The sequence below is a fragment of the Harmonia axyridis genome, chromosome 3, assembly GCF_914767665.1.
Source record: "Harmonia axyridis chromosome 3, icHarAxyr1.1, whole genome shotgun sequence".
NCBI lineage: Eukaryota > Metazoa > Arthropoda > Insecta > Coleoptera > Coccinellidae > Harmonia > Harmonia axyridis.
The window spans coordinates 16,736,151-16,752,713 of record NC_059503.1 but is presented as its reverse complement, the minus strand read 5'-3'; the positions used below and the strand labels follow the sequence as shown (position 1 = coordinate 16,752,713).

The following is a 16,563-nucleotide window of genomic DNA, read 5'->3' as shown; positions in this document are numbered from 1 at the left end:
TTTTTGAATATTCATTATTGATTATTCAAACTATTCATGAGTATTCAAATCTTCATGAATATTGAAATTATTGGTATTCAACTATTCGAACAATTTATGACAATTCAAACCATTCATGAATAGTTGAATATTCATGAATAGTTATTCAAATAATCGATTAATGGATATCCGAATATTGAAATAATTCTTTCAATGATTCCCAGCATTGGTTTTAACACAGTTGTTACTCAATAAAAAATATAGGATAATTCATTTCGAAATATACAGCCATATAATAACTTATATTTTATTCTACAAATTTAATAATAGTCGAATAGTATAAAAATGTTTATCACAGTATTCGCTTCGTATTCTTAACGTTATATTATTCCATTAAATATTCATTGGCCTTAAAGAAAATATCTTCATTATCTAACAGATACTTTGAAACCTATGTTCACCAGTATCAGAGTTCTTTCACGTTACTTCATTGGTAGACCCGTTAGTGCTTGGTAGATCATTCATAACGTACTGTTGAATCAAAGTCACATTTTCCAGTTTCGTAGATCCGAAGGATATGACCATGTGCAGACTTAAATAAAGCACAAAAATTGAATAACATATCGATAAGATCACTATCAATATTATAACGAGGGTGCTCAAGTCCGATTCGAGGATTTTTGTGACCACAAAAAATGCGTTGATAGCAATGACGATGATTCCAAGTACTATGGAGCACACTTTGAAAGCCCTGAAAGGAAAAACATATGAGTAATTATATATAAAAGAGCGATTCGGGAAAATATATCTAGTGAGTTCTTGGACTCACACTAATTGTTGAGCTCTGATTTAATTTTTGTGTATTTCTAAGAAAGTTTTCGATTATCATAAGCCAGGAAAATGTTAGCTGAATGCTGTATGGAGTATAATTGTTTAATCTCTCATCCATTATGTTTCAGACTTGTGTAATGGATATTTGGGAGCCGCAGCAGACTAGCTCAGTTTTGTCCAGAGTTGTCCAAGTTGACACAACATTAGATTGGATATTAAGTCTATTATATGGTGGGATACGATAGAATGAGGATGACATAAGAAGTGAAGTAAATCGACTTCAATACGCAATCATCCACCACAGAACGAAACCTAAAATTTTACTTATTTAACCAGATGAAACAAGCAACAGCATGAATAATTTTAGCATTTTCCAATATTTTCTCTTAGTGATCTAGATAGGTAGGTGATATACCTTTTTACCAATCTATGTCAAATGAAGAATAATAATAAATCAGCATGATCCCATTTCGAGCTACGGCACCGAATGAAATGAAAATTTGTTCTCGACATGTATTATAGAATTTGTTTATGTCATAAAGGATCATTACCTTTGGGATAGAATAACATTTTAGTAACGATGGGACAGTAGTCCGCCAAATATAGCTTTAATTCGATAAGGTTAGAGAAGTATTCAACGACCAAGTAATACAGAAGAAGAGGCCAAACTTCAAATCTGCCTTGTCATATATTGCATTGAATAAGTTGAACAAGCTTTTCAGGCCGGCTCACATCAACTTGTGTAAGAAATCGGCAAGGAATAAATTTGTTATTGAAATTTTGTCAACAACCGTTTCATAAATTTTTTCTGCTGATATGATATTTATTTTATAATGATCTTTTGAAGTAGTGACGAGTGTATACTATTTGGTGTTAACATGAATAAATCTATTATATTTCACTTGGCGTTTTCCACACAACAGAATGATCATAGAGACATGCTTAAACTTGAAAGAAGAAAGAAAAGGATATAAAACTTACAATCCATTCACAAACTGCCCCATGATTCTCGGATCACTTGTGAATGTAATAGTTGGAATAATTGCAAACGGCAATTGGAGCATCATCACAGCATTCAGAAAGTCATTCAACTTCGTAACTTCCTCCAAATTACTGAAGAAAGCTGTCAAGAAAGTAGGAACCATTGCAATACTTCTGGTGAAAAGGACTCTTTTCCATCTTGGCCATTGCAGATTGAGGAAGCCTTCCATTGCAAATTGGCCAGCATATGTACCCGTCATTGTGGAACTTTGACCAGCTGCCAGAATTCCAATAGCCCATATGTATAGAGCTGCGATACCATAGGTGCAACCGAGGAATATTCCGCCTTTGTAGATATCTGCATCGATGAACTCATTATTTGGCTGAAAAAGAAAGTGACATGTTTACTCCAACCTGATCTGTATGTTATTAAATTAAATACAGTAAATAGGTTTCATTTTGATCAAAAGTCTCCATAAAAATGAGGCTCAGAAGTCGGGAGCTTCTGAACGTTCATTCAATCTTGTGTCAATTGCACTCTTAGGCCCAGTTTCACCAAATGCTTTAATCTTGACTTGGCTCTTAAGTGAGGCCTTAGATCACGATTAATGTAATGTAGCGTTTCACCACACTCCAAAGCGCCATTTAATCGACCAATCGCGATTTAGCACTAATCGGCCATTTTTGGAGGATTATAACCTTTCAAGTTGAGATTAATAATTATTTATCAGTATGGAACTCTTGTCTATGTAATTATTTTTCTGGAAATTTCTAATTTTTGGGTCAATTTTATCAAAATATGACTATATGTATAGGCTCAATATTTCCCATTTAAAATACACGTAAACTTTGTTTTTGTGTTTTATGAAATTTATTGCAAAGAATAATTTATTGATATGTTTGATTGAAATATTATTTAAGAAGCAGTTAAACTTGTTAATAAAAATAAATAAGTTAATAAAATTACTTATATAGTTTTTTTTCCAGAATGTGTGGTTTTGTGAAATGGGATAATTTCTTTTTAACTTCTGCAAGTTTCCGACATTTCGAAGCACATCACTCGACATTTTCGGCAAAAATTAACTTTGTTTTTTGTTTAAAAGATGACAAATGATTTGAAATGTTATGAGTTATGAATGAATGACACCTGACACCTAGCGCCAATGGTGGTCATCACTGCTAATACGATACAGAACACTATATAACTTTTTGTTCACAACGTTGCCAAATGGTTTGACTATTTAATCGCGATTTGGTTAATCGCGATCATCCTCGGACGGGTTGATGCATGGTGAAACAGAAAACACTGTTAAGCCTGCTTTAGTAACAAGCGGAGTTTAATCAATCTGCGATCAAGTGCTGTTTGGTGAAACTGGGCCTTAAAGATTATAGGTTTATATGAGTAAGGGTGCGATTGGTGGATGAATGAATGAGCGCTCAATGAATTGACGTTAGTGCTTGTGTCAGTTATTTTCGATATTCTGCTGGCATTTTCTTTGGTTCTGACGTCACTATTAACACGAAATTTTGTACGAAGCTTTAAACTGTTATTCTACTTTCAGATGCAAAATTTCGTCTTGGTCGGATATGTTGTCACCGAGTAACCGGTTTTTTAGATATTCTTCTTATATTCTATAATCTCATAAAATCCCATTTTTGAAGTGTTGAGTATAAAAGCTTATATTCTATCCACATTTTTTATGTTCGCGCAAAATCGATAGGATCTGAAATCACAGTTTTAATTGCATGAAGGGAATTCTCTCTGGTTTTGATGAAGCTAGCAATACACAATTTTGCCACGAATACTGAAAGTCAGATATAGTGTAAAAAGACAGACAGAATCGTTTGAAACCTTTTCCAGCTTAACATTTGAATATAAGAGACATTATGACTAGAATGATATAAAAAGAGCTATAAGAATTAGTTTTGATTGTTCTCATCTGTCAATAAAGATTTTTTTTTTTATTCAATACAGAAAAATGCTCATTTCCTCTGAGGTTGGGTCCTCTGGTCTCTTCCAGGGAAGTTCCTCTGTGGGGGTGTTCTGATCCTCCTATCTTTCTTAGATTGGATTGTTAAAGAAATTCATTTGATTTCCAATCTACTCTTTAATTTTACTGAAAAAGATGATCCAAAGATTTCTGCATTATTTCGAGATGGTAGACTGAACAAGATTCGCGAAGAGGAAAGAATGTGCGGTATTGCTGATCGTTTAAGCAGATACGCCATCCCACACATAATCTTTTGAAATTCTATCATCAATAGTTTTCATTGAAATGATTATGGAATGAGCCGTTGATAACGTTTATGAACCTATAAGTTTTATTTGCTCATGAACCAATCGACTATTAATATTGAAATCATAACTAGGTAATTGGAATTGATTAAAGCACACTCACCTGAAAAACGTCCAATGCTCTTGAGTATACGTCTGAGTTATTGGTTCTACAGTCCTCTAACTGGAAATTGGAATCAATTTAGAAATTGCGGCATAACGTAATAGTTATTTATAATACAAGTGCAGAAGGCATTGATATTCTTCCACGATTTCAAAATTCAAAAATGAGCCACGAAGTGGCGAGTTTTGGAATGAACGAGTGGTAGAATGAGCCTTCTGTACGAGTATTATACATTATTTTCTCTAATTCATTGCATTTTCATTGAAATTAATGAAATATTCCCATAAATATATTTTAGTGATTTTTGCATTGAAAAATGTTGGTTGGCAGAACTGATTTCTTTAAGGCAAATTGATGAATTGACAGATAAAGCCGTGGCGGAAAGTTCGGAGTACCAACATAGAATAATAAAATATAACCATGAAAACTGTGCGTTTCTGATATATTCTCGCACGATTTTGTTCTACAAGATGTGGGAGAATGAACGGAATAACCACAGAATTAGAGAATAGTTATTTATAATACAAGTGCAGAAGGCATTGATATTCTTCCACGAGTTCAAAATTCAGAAACGAGCCACGAAGTGGCGAGTTTTGGAATGAACGAGTGGTAGAATGAGCCTTCTGTACGAGTATTATACATTATTTTCTCTAATTCATTGCATTTTCATTGAAATCAATGAAATATTCCCATAAATATATTTTAGTGATTTTTGCATTGAAAAATGTTGGTTGGCAGAACTGATTTCTTTAAGGCAAATTGATGAATTGACAGATAAAGACGTGGCGGAAAGTTCGGAGTACCAACATAGAATAATAAAATATAACCATGAAAACTGTGCGTTTCTGATATATTCTCGCACGATTTTGTTCTACAAGATGTGGAAGAATGAACGGAATAACCACAGAATTAGAGAATAGTTATTTATAATACAAGTGCAGAAGGCATTGATATTCTTCCACGAGTTCAAAATTCAAAAACGAGCCACGAAGTGGCGAGTTTTGGAATGAATGAGTGGTAGAATGAGCCTTTTGTACGAGTATTATACATTATTTTCTCTAATTCATTGCATTTTCATTGAAATTAATGAAATATTCCCATAAATATATTTTAGTGATTTTTGCATTGAAAAATGTTGGTTGGCAGAACTGATTTCTTTAAGGCAAATTGATGAATTGACAGAAAAAGACGTGGCGGAAAGTTCGGAGTACCAACATAGAATAATAAAATATAACCATGAAAACTGTGCGTTTCTGATATATTCTCGCACGATTTTGTTCTACAAGATGTGGAAGAATGAACGGAATAACCACAGAATTAGAGAATAGTTATTTATAATACAAGTGCAGAAGGCATTGATATTCTTCCACGAGTTCAAAATTCAAAAACGAGCCACGAAGTGGCGAGTTTTGGAATGAATGAGTGGTAGAATGAGCCTTTTGTACGAGTATTATACATTATTTTCTCTAATTCATTGCATTTTCATTGAAATTAATGAAATATTCCCATAAATATATTTTAGTGATTTTTGCATTGAAAAATGTTGGTTGGCAGAACTGATTTCTTTAAGGCAAATTGATGAATTGACAGAAAAAGACGTGGCGGAAAGTTCGGAGTACCAACATAGAATAATAAAATATAACCATGAAAACTGTGCGTTTCTGATATATTCTCGCACGATTTTGTTCTACAAGATGTGGAAGAATGAACGGAATAACCACAGAATTAGAGAAAGTAAATTTAACTCACCAACTGATTATTTGTCTTCCGGTATAAACCATGAGCGAAAACGGAAACAACGAATATATTAATAATCAAGCTACATATCAAAGCCAGTGAGCTCTCAATTAGATAGTACATTCTGGCTTCTGTCAATTTTTCAGGTTTCTTTCTATCGATATCTCTAGATTTTACTAGAGCTGAGTGTAGGTAAAGATTGTGAGGCATGATAACTGCTCCTATTACTCCAACGGCCATCATGAAGACTTTTGAATCATATTGGTGTGCCCATGGAACGAAAAGACCTTTCATGACTTCCCCTTGAGGTGGATTTGACACCACAAATTCATAACCGAAAGTTACTCCCATTACACCAATCAGAAAAGCGAATAGCATTTCGAGTTTCCTCAAACCATACTTATCTAAGAACAGGAATGTGAACGTGTCCACGATTGTTATGAGGCATCCTGCCCATAGGGGTATTCTAGAAGAAAGACAATTTATTGATTTCGATACATTCAGACATCTTTCCCAATAGAAATTGTTTTATTATTCTACCCAAAAAAATTTTTCATTTGGATTTCTTTATTATCTTCTGTTTTATCGCTTCACTCCATGTCTAACCAGTAAAAACATTTTTTTTCAAATTCGAATTTATTTGTTGAAATAGTCACCTTCAAGGGTGATGAATGTTTTCCAATGTTTCTCTAAATTTTCTATACGTTTTCTGTAGAAAGATTCGTTTTTAATTTCGTAATAGACTCCGTAATCACTTCTAACGATTTATATTTAGTCTCTAATGAGCCAAATTTTGAGTCAGTGTACCTCCTTATTATCATTGTTGTCAATAGAGCACAATCTGAATAAACTTTATGTAGCCATTGCTTAGCTTGAACAGTAATTTTTCCCCATAAAACTCAGTGTTATATCGATAGGTACACGAAACTCGTTTTCATCCATTTTTCAAACAACAACAAATGTATCGTCTTTTAACCTTCAATATCTCGACCTAGAATGCAATGGTATAGTATATCCAAAGTCACTTGAACTAGTCCATAAAAACGCTTGGCCAGATGTCCTTTTGATATGGATACTGCGATCCGCTAAATACCGGGGTTCATTTGGAAGTATTGTTAGGCATTAAATTCACTGGCCTCAAAGGAATTTCTGAAAACTTGGACAACTTTTATATAATCGAAACATTCTGGCTTCCTCCAAGTGACTTTGGATATACTATACCCAGACTTATTATGTAAGTGACTTGTTACAATGTATTACGTTATTGACCAAATAATATTAGAGATAAAATATAATTCTCCAGGGCTCGCAAATTTATTGACAAGAAACGCAAAAGCGTAAATTATTCAAGAAATCTGCGAAGCGAATTCAGATTTCCGTTCGAATTGTTATTTGAAACGAAATCCCTACTGTCGCTATAATTGAATTTATGAATTTTATGACAATAATAAGGCCCATAAGGAGGAAATTCTGAGTTCCAACTCATTGTGAACTCGCTTCAGTATAAAGTTCGAAAGTTTGAAATTGATTTGACGGATTCATTGAATTATTCTGTTATGGCGAAATGAACGTATCTCTTCCGATGTCTTCCACTCATGAATATAAAATCGGGATTTTTGATTCTTTTTCTTCACGCAGGATGAATAGATTTGTTGTGAATACTGAATGACGAGAAAAGAAGATTTCGATTCACTTCACTAACGAAAAAATTTAGCCAAATTATTGTTTGTTGAAACGACCTTATGACAAACAAAAAGTGACTTTCAATACGTCAATTGTCATAAAAGTACACAAAAACAATCTCACCTAAAAATAAAACTTCTAGGTCTAAAAATTAAAAATTGGAAGTCAACAATACAAATTCAAAATTGCAAATTTCCGAAATTAAGCTAGTCAAATCCAATACGTCCATTATCACAAAAGTAAAGAAAAAAAGATTTTTAAAAATTGACTTCGAAGATTTCGAATCATCTGCAAATATCAAAAACCTGTTAAAATATTCATTTGAAGATGACTCAGAGATGTAGATGCCGACTGAAAGCTATGAGATGTTCAAAAATTGAAACCCTTTGAACAACTCTAAAAGTACAAGTTTCAGTTTTCTAGGACATCACTAGACTATTTGAAACATATTTTAAATCACAAATCCTTATGGCATGAATAGTCATCATTTGTTTCTCTAATGCTTATTATTATTTAACTCACATTTTATTTGAAAGCAAGTATATTGATATAGCTGTTCCAATGACTTCTTGCATGTCAGATCCAATTACAGCTATCTCTACCATAATCCATAATATTATCCTCGGTACTGCCTTATATTTTCTATAGCACATTTCAGCTAGATGGAGACCAGTCACAACCCCTGTAATGCATAATTATGAGGTATTGGGTAATTCAACAATATAAATCATCTCCTTCTTCCAAATTGTTGTGTTTTATTTTTAATTGAAATAAATTGATGGAAAAACTGTTATGGTGGTTATTAATTTATTCTTCTGAAGTATTGAAAACATTTTTATTTCGACAAAGATGCATTAATTCCATTTAATATATTCGAGGTGTTAGACGATCATACAAACCTAGTTTTGTGGCAAGTGACTGCATTACTAATCCTAATAAGGTTGCAGCAAATAGCACCCATAAGAGTCTGTAATTGCCTATTGTCCCTGATTGCAGATCACTTTCGATGTTACCTGGATCTAAGTAGGCAATGGACATAAGGAAACCAGGTCCTGTAAATGCCCATAATTTTCTGAAGGAGAATCCATTCTGTAATTGAAATCAATATATTAGATTTTACCATTTATAAAATAACATATAAATATACTTCAATTGAGTAGTCAATGCAGCTATCATATCATAAGCTATCTGGCATTTATCAATGTTCTACAGTTCGATTACTAGTATTAGAGCAGGCTTTAAGCTCTTCTAGAAAATTTGAGTGAATAATCGTTTGGAGGATCATAAGTAATATTTTATGCAATACAGCAATACCTCGCTCTGAATGTAATTTAAGATATAAAAATTTGATATTTTAGTATTTAGTGTAATTTGAGTATTAATATCGTCTTAACAAATGGGTCTCTGGTAAAATTCTATAAAGAATTTACACTTCCAATAACTCATAAAATAATCTCATATACCATTAACAACTGAGCTATATCAACTAAATTTGTCCTAATGTTTTGAAAGAGTAAAGAAATTTCAATGAATAAAGCTTCCAAAATCTATATTTTTAGAAAAAATGATCGTAAATAGGTTACAGCTTCGATAATTCGATAGTTGTTTTGCATATTTGTGGATAAACTATGGTTTGGCAGAAAAACAAATTGAAAGAATTTTTCAATGTGAAAGAGCATTCTTGTATGTTTTTGTTTTTTTTTTACTTTCCATATCAATTTTATACTATTTAAACAATTACACCTTCATATCAAGCATAGGTATCTCAATTTCTTATAACGATCAAACATAATTTAATAGATTGCAGTGGATAAACAGATCTATTATCTAATAGTAAACAAGTAGGCATATTCTTCCTGTTTGCAAAGACTTAGACTGTTTGGATCGATTATGATTCTGATGATATCTTTTTCTAACTAGAGCACTATGGATTCCCAAAAAAAAGATTGTCACCATGCAAATCGTGGCTAATAATATAGGTACTCATTTTATGGTATTTAAATCTACGTTTCATATATCCAAATCAAATGAGTTAAACTTTCTAGTCTCTCTTGAAATTATGTATTTTTTGCCCAATGGAACTATTTAAGAAATAATTCTTCTTGCATCTTCCATATGGAAGCATATATGTTTTATATGAACATTTATGTAACATTCATAAAAAATTTCTTATAGAAAATAAAATATCGTGACAAGGTATTTCGAATTTTATCAAGAATGCGTTTAATACATCTAAGACAAATAATGAATGCATCTTATAGTACCTATATTATACAGAAAATTTCTCAAATTTGTCACAGGAAAAAACTCACTTTTTCTGATTCCGGTATTTTGATTTTATTCTTACTAAAGTAAGTGTCCCTTTCATTCTCTTCATAATAGTAAGGCAGGTGTTTACGGTCTGCCATGTCAACACTTTCGTTCACTCCACTCGTACACAGATAAAACACTTGTTCATGACCTCATACGGATGTGAGTTCACCGATACACTAACACAGTCTAGGGATCCCTATACTTTATAAACTGGGTATTATCTCATCTTATGGACAACAAACTAACGGGACTCAATTGGCAGTGGACCTCGCAGTGGACGTGGGATAATATGAACGTAGTCTTGAGATTAGCGTTCGCTCGCTTACTGACTCAAGATTGAACTCGCCTTATTTAACTTATGCGATTTTCCTTTTTAAAGAGATCCATTCCACTCTAGAGATAAGGTTTTAAACAATAGAACAGGGGATATACCTGCAGATTCTTTCTCCTAGATATTACGCTCACGTACTGATAGGCATTAAAACAAAATGATTCATTTCGATTAGCATGATCGTCAGGGAATTGTTTTATTCGAGTATTTTTATCTGATTTTACTCAGTTTCGATCAGTTTATAGCGAATATTTTCTACAACTTCAGCTCAGTTTCGGACACTAAGAGAAGTACCACACAGAGGAGAATATGTATGTTTATTATCAGCATTACTGAAAGATATTACACTCGATTTATGTATCCTAAAGTTTATGCATGCAAATGAGCAGATTCGTTCATAACGTAGTGAACTTCTGTTAATTTAATAACTCCTCATAGTGGAGATATATTTCCGCAGTTATTTAGACTTTAGATGTGAACTAATGTTCTGCCTCCTATCGTGAATCATTGTTTTTCACGTTATTGATAAAGGTAGAAACGAAACATTGTGTTTCGTGAATATTATCAATAAGTTATGGTAGATCCGACTGAGCAAAAAATCTCATTTTTTAAAATCAATCTTTATTTGACCTAGGTTTTCTATATTTCCGTATTTGTTTCAGTTAAATTAATCAGAGAATATTGACAGATTAAATTAACGCACACTTCAATATAATATCGATTGTTGTCTGAGAAAAACCACAGAAATATATAATCCAACAAAGAGGTTGGTTATTCCATAAAATCGACCACATCATTGAAATTCTTATATTATCGATTATACTCAAGTGTGTGTCGATACTTTGTTATATTCTAGAAAACAACCAGTACTAGAATAAATTGAGGATGAATATCTCGAGCAAAGACTGACTTTTTTGATGATTAGATCCAATCGCGTTTGAGATTAAAAACCTACCCTGAAAATTTACAATCTCTGAATATAATTCATAAAATAACATTCTTGTGAAATTTAGAAAAATGAAATATAAGCAGAATATAGAAAAAAATTTCCTTATATTTCAGAAACAACAGTTCTTTCATAGATTGATTGTTGTGTGTCGATTTATGATAATAATTTAAATCCTTATGCAGAACTTTATGTTCCTTACGTCCTCAAAACAAGAGTGAATTCAAGCTGAAAAAAGTCCAATAATTCCTTGAAAATAGATCTGACGAGGTTGAAATTTATATCACATAATTTAACCCGAGCAACATGAACGGGCGCTCAAAAGCACCAGACTCCAAGATTATTTCTTAGCCCCATCGAATCTAACATAAGCGTTATATATATTATATGTGATCATGCCCGATATTAATATTGAATACAGCGGTTCTCACATGTTCATGAAGCTACCATAGGAGGAAATTAATTCCAGCATATAATGTAATGAGTAGTGTATAAATTTTCAATACAATTGGATGAAGTTCCAAGATTCAAACTAAATTGTAAATGTATTACATTCAAATAAATCACAGAATCGGTAATTGGAATTGCATCTGTGTTCTTCTGTTACTAGTGACATACAAAACGTTAATTACGATTTCATGTCACAATAGATGAATGGCTTTAAGCTCCCCAGTGCAATGATTGTTACACCCAATATAGTAAATTAACCTTGCATATGCTTCCAATCGATTTGGAGCTTTTATGTCACTTTCGACAGATTATGTCCCCTCTTTTCAGTTTAAAACTATTTCATATAAAACAATGATAATTTCTTTGATTTTTTTTGCCATCCTAAACAACATTTTGCATCAGTATTTATGTGGTAAGATCAAATATATACTTAAAAATAGAAATATAATATAATAATAATAGAAATTAATTTTTTTCTCATCCTAAACAACATTTTGCATCAGTATTAATGTGGTAAGATCAAATATATACTTAAAAAAATAGAAATATAATATAATAATAATAAATTTATATATAAATATTTGAGCTATTTCTATTATTTAAGTATATATTTGATCTTACCACATAAATACTAATGCAAAATATTATTTAGGATGAGAAAAAAAATAAAGAAATCAAAAAATATTTGTTCAGTTGAAAAAGACGAAAACAAAGAATCGCTCTTATATAATGAACTAAGTTGTTAGTAAAGCTTTATTTATAAGATCTACGATGAATTTGAAAAAATTCAAAAGACTCATAGTAGGTGAGATTGGAAAGTGGTGTCCGAATCAGGAATTTCAATTTGTAAAATGCATTTCAGGCCGTTTTGATCAACCTTGGCTGATTGTCAGTCGACGTATCTGTTCCCAATTCCTTATAATAGCCTCAAGTTCTATAATTCTCATCAGATTTCAATGGAATTAGGTATAAGTGGTCTGATTGAACCTCAGTAAGTCTCATTGAAATTTTAACTTTTTCAACAAGTGTTCGAAGTAGGTATTTTCCCGCCTTTGATGTTAAAAGATGTTAATAACTCTCTATCGAGATTTACACTTTCTCTTTCATTCGATACTTCAAGCGTCAAATGCTTCTATTCGCCGAAGAGTTGCCAACTTCTCTGTTGAGGCTTCCCTCCCATATAAAAAAACAGAGTGTTTACAAATAGCATATAACCATTCGATAATGTTTTTTCATGTCGAAGGATGTCTTTTCATTCGCTCAAATGCTGATCTAGCTCATCTTATTTCGATGTCTGAGATATCTAGACATCGCAAGTATCTAATTTTGTTCATTGTCCTCTTTATGCAGAAATAGAGGATATATTCTCCTTCTTATTCTGATTGAGCTTTTACTGTTTGTGTAAAAAAAGGGGAGAAAATTTTGTCGGCATTCTACAGGGTGGCCACTTTTTCAATGGGATTGTATTGGTAACTTTTAAACCATAAGAGTTAGAAGGTCAGTCAAATGGAAAAAAATTGCATGCATAGAAGCATTATCAAGCAGTTCAAACAAATCGAGATTATCAGGGCCGGTTATTGAGATATCATAAGAAAAGTAAATTCTGTCCTTTTGATTTTTCTTTTTTTCCCACTTTATTTCAAATATTATCAAAAAATGTTACAAGAATTTTTTATTCGACAGTAAATTGTTCTCAATTTGACGTTATCAGATTTTGTATCCAACGTTTTGTGCTCTCTGGGCCACCCTCAATCTCATTTTTTTCAATACGGACCCGTATATTTTATGACACTTTTCGAAATAACTTTAAACGCTGAATTCAACGATATATCATACAATGTCATCCAAAGTTGACAAAGATTTTGACCCTTATCCACTTTTCTTTGGGTCAGATCTGTAGTGAATGCAAATTATCAAAAACTGGTGTTAATAAAATAGTCAAGAGACGCGAATACAATGATCTTAAATTTGAATACCAAGCCTTGCAAAACTTATATCGTAATGATATCAAAATAAAGTTCGATTCTGTAATTTGTTTCAACGGAACAAATGACAAAACCAACAATAGTGATTTCTCGATTTTTCTTTCATTAAATAATTCGTTTAATTATTATGAATTGAAATATGTAAATTATTATTACTTGTTTCTTGATTTGATTCTGATATATTCCATTTAGTTCAAGATGAGTAAGTTAATTTTCTCATCGAAATGTATTGCATGTTGTTAATTAAACTAAAGGTACCTAAATGTAATACAGATCCGACCCAAAGAAATTTGGATAAGTGTCAAAATCACCTGAATATCAAGTTTGAATGACATTGTATGATATATCGTTGAATTTAGCGTTAAAAGTCATTTTGAAAAGTGTCATAAAATATGCAGGTCCGTATTGAAAAAAATGAGGTTGAGGGTGGTCTAGAGAGTACGAAACGTTGGATACGAAATCTGATTACGTAAAATTGAGGATATTTAACTGTCGAACAAAAAATTCCTCTAACATTATTTGATAATATTTGAAATAAAGTGGGAAAAAAAGAAAAATCAAAATAACAGAATTTACTTTTCTTATGATATCTCGATAACCGGCACTGATAATATCGATTTGTTTGACAATGCTTCTATGAATGTAACTTTTTCTCCATTTGACTGACCTTCTAACTCTTATGGTTTGAAAGTTACCAATACAATCCTATTGAAAAAGTGGCCACCCTGTATATGCATTTCTTTTTAACACATTGATATTACCAAGCCAAGCCACCGTATTACTAGTACTGTAATCTAATAGTGTAACAAGACCGAAAATCTTTAGTATATAATCTTTTAGAATCGTAGAATATTAAAGCATGTTTCCCCACCCATTGGTACAGTATTTTTTATCGGTCAACCAGCATTAGTCGCAATAACTTTAATAAGAGCCGCTCTTATAGATATCAACTTAAAATGCCTTGAAATTTTGATGAGATTTCATTAATTCATAATTGCTAAATATTCTGGTATTGATCACTCAATTCAATAATATACAACGATATTTGATTTCAAACAATGAATTGTCACAGAAATATCATGTCCGGTATTACTGAAATCTTCATATAAATATAAATAGGTAAAACATATTTGTTTTTCTAATGCAATCCATACGTAGAAAAATATAATGCTCATAACTATTTGATGGTTCGACGAAGCATGTTCATGATGAATTGTTATTAAGCGTTGATGTAATTGAGTAATTCTGAATTTTAATTATATTCATCGTTTAATCGTTTCTGAGAATTAAATCGCTGGAAAATACGCGAGAAATGAGTTTCGCTTGAATTCGGAATGAGCGTTATCAAAATAATTCAATTTTATCTCTTTTTTCTGAGACTTCCGATCAAATGTCTGCATGTAACACAGTAAATGAGAGAATCAGAAGGTTTTATGAGCTATTTACAACATGTTTGTTTCGTCAACGTTGTAATTCCCTGTAGGATTCTAATCACGAACGGAAATTCCATGTAATAGGTTCTCTGAGAATTTAAAACGAAATTATTCCCATTGTTTTTCATGGATCATGCGAAAAATGAACTCTTTATATTTGGGCATGAAGGTCCTATTGATTGTTTATTTGCCTCTTTCCATCCGAGAGTTCTTTGAGAATATAAAAAATTCACTGAAAATTTTAGAAGAGTCTATTGTTCTATATACACATATGTGATCTAAAAGGATGCAATTGGCACAACCACTCAAAAGCTCCTGACTTTTCCAATTTTTTTGAGCACACATTAATTGTCCGGACCGGACTCTATGTATGAAATTTCACCACAAAGTGTGGTATGTTCGGATGTGAGGCTGAAATAGTCTTTAACTTTTAGGTTCAATTCACTGAAAACGAATACGTCATAAAATTTTATTCTGTCCGTCCGTAAACACGATAATTCACGAACGGAAAGTGGCGTATGAATGCACAAGAACTCAAAAGCTACTGACTTTCCCAATTTTTTTGAGCGCTCATTAATTGTCCGAACCGAACTCTATGTATTTCATTTCACCACAAAGTGTGGGATGTTGGGATTTGAGGCAGAAATAGTCTTTAACTATTCATAAGGTTCAATTCACTGATGACGAATACGGAAAGAGACATTTTCGGAGTTACTAATTTTATTATATATTCTGTTTAAATTTTTTATGATTCGGATTACACTCTTCACAAGAAATTTGGCGTAAAGCTTGAAATCGTAATTCTAAAAGTACACGCAAAATCTCAACACGATTAGATCTTTTCCTATGGAAATATTGGGTATTACTTTCCCGATAATTTTCTATGATTCCATAGGTGCGATGATAATATTCCTTGAAAGCTCGAAGTTTAGCTTGAGACTGTTATTTCATATCAACACTAGAAAAATCAACTCCATCGGTTCTATGGTTAAGAAAAAAATTTGATTTTTTTTCGATTTTCTTTGTTTATGGTTATCCGATCAACATCAACAACAAATTTAACTCGAGGCTCATTATTGCCATTCTACAATTTTCTTCTTTATCTAATCTGCATAACTGGAATCAACAGGAACACCATATTTTGAAAGTCCTTATTTATGGACCCCTTGTAGGATTTTGCTCATTAACGAACTTGAAACCGCGGTATTCAAGATTCAAGTTCATACCACTCTTCCTTCGAGATTTATTATGTTTACAGATAGATGGAATTGAATTTGAGAATGAATTCGTCATCAGTGCGTAGAATCTTATCGTTTGAAACCATTACCGGCTTGAAATTCAAAAATTAAAGACATTGTGATGAAATTGCCGTTGGACGATCGTTCAAAAAGGATTGTTGAGCGAGTAATGTTCTATTTTAATACAAAAATAGACCTCTTTAAGCTTGGGTGATATATCTGGCGAAATAAAATCTCTATTTGTATAGTCTAATAAA

At 32.1% G+C, this 16,563-nt stretch overlaps 1 protein-coding gene across 1 annotated transcript; it reads right to left on the bottom strand.

The window, feature by feature from the left end:
- Positions 1-271: 271 nt before the first annotated feature.
- On the bottom strand, positions 272-10,267 carry LOC123675736 (protein Malvolio-like). Its single transcript, XM_045611226.1, has 7 exons — positions 9,923-10,267; positions 8,510-8,699; positions 8,133-8,292; positions 5,940-6,393; positions 4,191-4,250; positions 1,792-2,174; positions 272-730 (listed from the first exon to the last, which is right to left on the bottom strand). The coding sequence occupies exons 1-7, from the start codon at positions 10,016-10,018 to the stop codon at positions 457-459; spliced, it is 1,617 nt and encodes a 538-aa protein (XP_045467182.1). The 5' UTR covers positions 10,019-10,267; the 3' UTR covers positions 272-456.
- Between the last annotated feature and the right edge of the window lie 6,296 nt (positions 10,268-16,563).

Bases quoted from the DNA above. Each gene is read 5' to 3' on its own strand.
- LOC123675736 (XM_045611226.1), bottom strand. From the start codon at position 10,018: ATGGCAGACCGTAAACACCTGCCTTACTATTATGAAGAGAATGAAAGG. The intron at 8,700-9,922 runs GTGAGTTTTTTC...TTTCAATTACAG, and splicing joins AAATACCGGAATCAGAAAAA to AATGGATTCTCCTTCAGAAA. The intron at 2,175-4,190 runs GTGAGTGTGCTT...TTTCTTTTTCAG, and splicing joins GAGCATTGGACGTTTTTCAG to CCAAATAATGAGTTCATCGA.